This window comes from Ctenocephalides felis, unplaced genomic scaffold (assembly GCF_003426905.1).
Source record: "Ctenocephalides felis isolate EL2017-DRISC unplaced genomic scaffold, ASM342690v1 CF-g0.4_SCAFFOLD_01886, whole genome shotgun sequence".
Lineage (NCBI taxonomy): Eukaryota > Metazoa > Arthropoda > Insecta > Siphonaptera > Pulicidae > Ctenocephalides > Ctenocephalides felis.
Window position 1 is genome coordinate 119,807,486 of NW_020538040.1, and position 7,989 is coordinate 119,815,474.

At 28.5% G+C, this 7,989-nt stretch overlaps 1 protein-coding gene across 1 annotated transcript; it reads right to left on the reverse strand.

Moving 5' to 3' along the window:
• Positions 1-5,492: 5,492 nt before the first annotated feature.
• Positions 5,493-6,433, reverse strand: LOC113375811 (ribonuclease H-like). The gene is made up of 2 exons (XM_026615759.1): positions 5,740-6,433; positions 5,493-5,503 (listed from the first exon to the last, which is right to left on the reverse strand). Exons 1-2 carry the CDS (start codon positions 6,431-6,433, stop codon positions 5,493-5,495), a joined length of 705 nt encoding a protein of 234 aa, XP_026471544.1.
• Between the last annotated feature and the right edge of the window lie 1,556 nt (positions 6,434-7,989).

Consider the following 7,989-nt stretch of genomic DNA (forward strand, 5'->3'; position numbering starts at 1 on the left):
TGTCGCCACTCTAAGATAGTTTTGGAGTGCCGACGTTCTAATTCCATGAAACCAGAGTATATTTTTTAATATGCGAACCCCCTTACACATGAATAGAACAACTATATTTCCTTTTATTGTTTTACTATACTTTCTTTTTCTTCCACCCCGTGTGAATTAATTTCACAAAAACAACCAATTTTAATCTATCTCTATCTATTTTAGGAATGAATATTATAATTATCCTCAGTATGATATTTTTGGCTTACGGACAGATCGAACCTGACTACGAAATAGAACAAATGACAAACTACTCGGGATTTTATTACGAACATGTTACAACAATTAATTTATATAATTCTAAATGGAAACTGTTAACGTATGTAGATTTATCAGAATTTAGAACACAATTTAAATACATTATTAATATTTATGATCAAACAAAAGAACTTTGCAATGTCTCCAAAATTTTAGAATGCCATACAATATTAAAACAAATGGAAGTAGATTGTAACAACATTCAAATTCAAAATAAATTGATTCAAAAAATGCTAGGAATAGATAACAGAATATCAAAAAGAGCTTTAGTGAATATTATTGGTTCTATATCTAAAACACTTTTTGGTACATTAAATAAAGATGATGCTATTTATTACGATGCCCAAATTAAAACTTTACAAAATAATCAAAATCATATTCTAAAACTTGCAAAGCAACAATCATCTATTTTTGAGTCTCAATTAGCTTATTTTCAAAACAGTACAGAAAATATAAATTATGTTTCAAAACAATTAACAGAAAACACAAATAAATTTTATGAATTGGAAAAAGATGTTAAAACCAATAATATTATAACAACTCTGAATAGTGTCTTTATATTGTTCACAAATATTATAAATGAATACCAAGTAACACAATCAAAAATCGTTAAAATTATTATAAGCTCTATGGAAGGCAAATTACATCCATATGTTTTTTCGAACGAAATTTTTTATAAAGAATTACAGCACATAAATTTAAATTTACCTATAGCTCTTAGATTACCTTTTGATGTACAATCACTAAATATTCAAAAATTATATAAATCCATTGAAACTCATATATATTTCTTTAATAATAAATTAAATTTTCTATTAATAATTCCGATTATTACACCAAAAAATTATAATGTTTATAAAATTTCAGTAATTCCAAAGTTAATACACCAAAATATTTATTCTGTTTTAATTCCAAAAGAGCATATAATAGTGATAGATTCCGATATACACGAGTATTTTTTTTTGTAACGAATTATATTTAAATAGTTGTATAAAACTGGATGAAAAATTAATTTGTGAACAAAATAAACCTATATCTATTTATAAGGGTCACAATAATGAATGTGAAATAAAACTATTTCTTCCAAATTTGAATGTACCTTCAACATGCAATAAGAGAATTTTTAATATTACTCATCCATTATTTTTGCAATTATCTTTTCCAAATTCATGGATCTATATTTTTCCAAGTAAAGACATTATTGATATAAATTGCAACAATACGAGAAAATCAATACTTTTGTCACAAATCGGGAAATTAAAATTAAAACCAGACTGTAAAGCACAAAATAGATTTACAAAATTGCATACAAAAGAAAATTTTAAAAGCTCAATCACAACCCAACTTAACTATATTTCAAAAGTAGATATGAGTAATATTATAAATATGGAAATACATAATAATACTGTACCACAAATACCAAAGTATATAAAGAATTTAGAACATAAAGACGTAATACCAGAATTATATAAATTAAGTAAAAACATAGAAGATTTTAAACCAAATTCAAATATTGATTTAGAGGAAGTACAACTAAGATCAAACCATATTTTTTATTGGATAATACCAATTTCAATAATAATTTTAGCTTTTATCGTATTTAAATTTAAATCGATCATAAGAAATATTTTTAAAAGAACTATCAATGAAACCAATACTAATATCGAAGGAAATGTAAGTAATGATATAGACTTGAGAAGAGAAAGTCCAAATCCTGCAATAAATTAGAAGATAATATATCATATAGTTTTATCTTAGTTGTATAATGTATGAAATAGATATTAAAATTTTAATTTTCTACTACAAGCATAAATTAATTATAAGTTGAACCTTACAATCTTTCGTAATTATCATATCATTATCAATTTTTAAGGGATAATTTTGAATTTATTACATTCTTATTAATTTTAAATAGTTGATTTATGATTATTAAATATAGCATAATAGATTATTGATAATCAATCATTAATTATTGATTTCCAAAAAAAATCCATTGTTGACTTAATGATTATTTATTAGTTATCGATTATTGATTGATTGAATATTGATTATTAATTATTAATTATTGACTATTGATTATTGAATATTAGTTATTGATTATTGATTATTGATTATCAATTGATTTTATTGATTTTTTTATGTAGTACGCAAATAGTGAACATAATTTTGATAATGATTTCTTGAATTAAATATTAATTGTAATTTTAAATTTACCTAAACAAATTCAAGTATTAATTTGAATTTTATTGCAAAAGTTAATGATTTAGTTAATGTTTAATGAGTAATTATTTCAAGTTTTAGGTAAATTTAGAAAATATCTTGAATAAATTTATAATTTTATAGAATTATTAGTTAAAGCAAATTGAACTTCCACATTTTTTTTTCTCAATTTAAATCTAAAAGCTAATTTAAGAATATTCAAGATTACTGTTCAAACGTATTGGGGATTGAAAATTTTTTTTTCCTTTTCGTGATATTTAATACTTTTTAGTCAAATCTAATGAATTGTTGCGATTTTTGCTATTTATTTTTCTTGAATTGAATAATGTTTTTTTTTTGTCTTTTGGTATCAGTTTTTTTTACGGTAGCGCCGGGAGTCGCTACATTGGCGAGGGAGGTGTTGTACACCCCTGACATTATAAGTTGCTAACCACTGTCATAATATTAGATTCCTAACAAGTCCAGACTGAAATCTTAGAACCCCTGAGCTTTAGCTGATATTAACGGTTCATATTAACTTTTCTCAGACTATTGCGTAGTAGCTGACATTACACATTCTCTCACGAAATCATAAATCTACGTCGACAAATCTCAGCAAGATCATATTATCGACATTCCGCCTAGTTAACAATTCTCACCAAGTTCGCATGAATAACATTTTGTTTAATCAGCTAAATTCATTACTTTGTCCTTTTCGTTGTATAGAACATTCGAGACAAATCCCCACTACGTTTCAAAGGATTTTAGTTTTAATAATTATGAAATAAATCAGTCTTAATCTGTCGGTCGCCGGGCAAACACTTCTCTTCCAATACCTCCGAGTTCCTTGTACTTAAAGTGAAATAAAGTGAAGTTTTTGAAATAGTCTTTTCATTTATCAATCTCAAGTATTTTCAGCAAGTGAGTTTTCAGGGAAGTCGGAAGGTCCAGAGCAACAACACCGATTTGCATATAGCGGCGCCAACAGCCCTTTCTGTTCATCAACGCGGTGCCCAACAATATATATATATATATATATATATATATATATATATATATATGTATGTATATATATACCCCAGTAGAAATACATCTGAGCTGGAGATGTTTTTAATGCAAGCTAAATATTTACGCGTGTAGCTATGTTGAGCCCACGTTCACAACGTACGATTAGTGGGAGCGGTATATGAGACGGCAAATATTAGATTTACATGAATTTTCCATATTGCTAAATGTGGAATGAATATGAGCGATATATGATATGTTTTACATATGATTTTTCCATATTGCTGAATGTGAGCGATATATGAAACGCTGAATATGAGTTTTACATGGTTAATTCATATTGCTAAATGTAAGCTGTGTATGAGATTACTAAATATTGTAGGATTTAGAATATAGAATTATTCACATACAAATCATTTAAGATTTTGCTAATAAAGAACGAATGTGGAATATGTTTTTTCTTGTATTGCTCTATATATATATATATATATATATATATATATATATAATATATATATATATATATATATATTGTGACGATAATCAATATTATCGTCTTTTTGATAAATATTGTCGCCTGATAGTCGTCAACCCCAGGGTACACCATCCCTACCACTACCCCTAACTATCTATTGGTTCTTGGGGTCCATCAGAGAGACGCTCCGGAGGTCCTGGCAATTAAGAAGTTAGAGCCAACGAAGACGTATCCCATAGGCGAACGCCTTGGGATATGTTAGTGTTAGTTGTGTGTGTGTTGTGCAACAAGGCAGGTCCAGCTTAAAGGTCAGATTATGTAAATTATAAGCTGTAGCTATTCTCCCCTCGTATGTCCATATAAGCACATATACCATGATATAAGAATAAGTGGTATTAGTTAGGGAACATTGACTGTATGCAAGTACAGTCAAGTTCCACAAACACATACGTGATGTATGATTAATTATTTAATAGAGTTAGTTATAAAAGTAATCTTGGTTTCAGTCGTATAGTAGCTACTAACCCCCACAGGTAATTACAGGTACTTTAGCGGGCGATTGGAGTGTTGAAGTAACCTCTTCGTAATGCGGTTGCAAGGCTAGAATATAATATTTGGCAGCCATTGCATACCCCAAGAAGGGGGCTTCAACCCTTCGCGTCACAATGATGAAAGCGTATTCGATCCCCAACTTACAATTTTTTTTATTTTATATTTAAATAATATTTAATAAAAAAAACCAAGCGAGTAGCTCCCACTGTATACGTGTTTCGGTTATATTTTAATGCGTTCGTAATTTTTATAGAAGTTGATAGAAATAAATCAAATTTTAAACGTCGCGCAATTTCTTTATGTGTTTGTATTTTCGTATGTGTATCGCTACATGTGTTTATCTGTAGTTTGGTTTCTTAAAAGCGCGCGTATCCCGATATTTTAAGATTATAAATCATTGTTTTGATTTTGAATAAGGCTTGAGTATGAAATTTTAATAGATGCTGTATTTTAATGTATTTGTTAAACATTATTATCTTTGTCGCGTTTTGTTTGGTGCGTTGTAAGTAGTTTTGAATATTCAATAGTATAAAATTAAAAAAAATTACAAATTTGTTTTTTTTTTCTAATCGAATACAATTTAAATTCTTGCTCTATTAATTCAATTTTACGTTTTCTATCCAATTTTGTTTTACAGAATTACAAATTATTAAATTATAATGTTCTAATAATAAGCAATAAAATAAATTAATAAATAAAAAATTATATTTTCACATTATCGTAGATGTAATTGCAATTTTTTACTTCATTTTATTCTTTTTATTATAAAAATCGCAATATATCCACAAAAATATTTTTAATTTTCTAAAATAATATTCCAATAGTCGAATATATTTTTTTTTCTAGTAAGCTCAAATATTTTGCTTTTGGGACACTTTAGCGCAGATACGCCTGGTCGCGCAAAACACATGGCCATTTTTCGGAGAAATTTAACTTTTTTTTTTTTTTTTTTTTTTTCTTTTCTTTATTTGGCCTCTAATAACAATACAGCCACATACAATATTATATTAACATAATTTATATATTTATACCACTTAATCTAATAAAATTAACCAAAATACTATAGCACTTTACACTTCTTAATATTGTAAGTAAATTAACTGGTTTGTCTATGCAATTGCACTCATGCAGCTTATTCAACATATCTTGTCTGTTTTTTTCAAATAGGCCACACTCCAATATTAAATGTTCACCACTTCCAACTGCTTTACCACACCTACATGCATTCGAAGCTGCAACACCTATCCGATGCAGGTGTGATGGAAAGCTTCCATGGTTTAATCTTAACCTCGTTAATGTTACTAAGGTTCTTCTATCCTCGAATTTGAAACTTTCTTGCCACATTCTGCTTCCCACTGCTGGATTGCATATTCTATAATATGCCCCTCTAGTCTCATTTGGATCGATCCATACTTTTTGCCACTCTTTAAAATTTCTATTTTTACACCGTTTCACATAATCCTTGTATGTTGCTACGTGCATAATAGATCCATTTTTTGTTGCTTGTTTTGCTAATTTATCAGCTATTTCATTTCCTTTGATTCCTGAGTGAGCCTTAATCCATATTATTTTAATGGTATACCCTATTCTTATCAGCCTATTAATATCGTACCACACTTCATAGAACAATATATCTGATGTCTGAGTTTTGTTGTATAAATTTTGTAGAGTTTCTATACTACTTTTACTGTCGTTGAATATAACTGTCTTCATTATTTTGTGCCTTTGAATTAACTCTATTGCCTTTTTAATAGCAAAAATTTCCGCAGTAAAAATTGAAGCAAAATCAGGCAGTTTATATCCCAACTTAATGTTCAAATTTTCCAAATATATTGCACAACCCACTTTCTGATCAAGCTTAGATCCATCCGTGTAAATTACATTGTAATCTCTTATTTTTGTCATGTTTATATTAAAAATATCATCAGAAATGCTATATATATCCAGATAAAGTGTATTATAATATGGGTGTTTTGTATAATTGATACCTTCCTCTCTTATTTTATTTACATACAAATAGCTATTAACTAGGCATGGTTTTTTTCGCTTTTTCCAATACTTATATATTGTAGTGTCTATTGAAATTTTACCTACTTTTTCTATAATTTGATTATCCTGTATTATTATTTTTTTAAGTATAAATTTGTCACAAATGAACTGTCGTCTTAGGTATAAAGGCATCTCCCCACTTTCCACCAAAAGGGCATTAGTGGGAGTGGATCGCATAGCCCCCATACAAATTCTCAAACAGTTATATTGAGCTTTGTCCAATACCCTACAGTAAATCGAATTATTAAATACAATACATCCATAATCAAAAATGGGTCTTATTAGTGTTTTATAAAGATTCAAGGACGCAATAGGGTGTGATCCCCACCATGTACCATTCGTCATTCTCAAAATATTTATTCTTTTTTCTACTCTTTTAAGCACATAATCCATGTGTTGTTTGAAAGATAACTTTTGATCAAATATAACCCCTAAGAATTTGTTATATTTTTGTACTTTAATGATGTGATATTTACTATTTATCTTATCCACATGATTAATATTTCTGTGTCTTGTATAAATACCAATTGAACTTTTATTATCTGATAATTCCAGACCTTTCTCTTCCAGCCACACATGAAAGCGATCAATATTCTTACTCATTACCTCACAAGCTTCTTGCAGGCTTGCTTTTTCTACGTAAATAACCACATCGTCCGCATACTGCAAAATTTTTGTTTCTGGCTCCAAGATCCCTTCTATATCTCTTACGTATATCGCATATAATAAAGGGCTTAAAATACCTCCTTGTGGTAATCCTTTATATATTTTTCTTGGTCCAATTATTTTACCATTTATCCTAAAATATACTTCCCTTTCAAAGATATTATTAGTAACTGCCCTAATAAAATTACATGGTAATCCGATCTTTGACATAGTTTCTGATAATGTTTTAGGTAAAACATTATCGTATGCACCCTTGATGTCACTAAAAAGTGCCACAACATACTTATTTTTCGTAAAGGATATATGTAAGTCACTAATAAAATTACTTAAACTATCCTGTGTTCCCATACCCTTCCTAAAGCCAAATTGACTTTTTGGTAGTATTCCATATTTTTCACTCCACCACTCCAGTCTTCTTTTAATCATTCTGTCCTTAACCTTTGAAACACAGGATGCAAGAGAAATCGGTCTATACGTGGAGATCTCATTCGCATCTTTATTAGGTTTTTTGATTAAAATTGTAATATACTTATTCCAGGCCCCAATTACTTCCGGATTTGTCCATACTTTATTCAACAATTTTAGTAAAATCTCTTTTGCCACCATTGGCAAGTTTATGAGCATAGAATAAAATATTCCATCCATACCTGGTGCGGTATCAGTACCTTTAATTAAAGCAATTTCTAATTCCCACAATGTAAAAGGTTTCACTAATAGGAATGTTTCGCGTCCAAAAACCTTTTTAT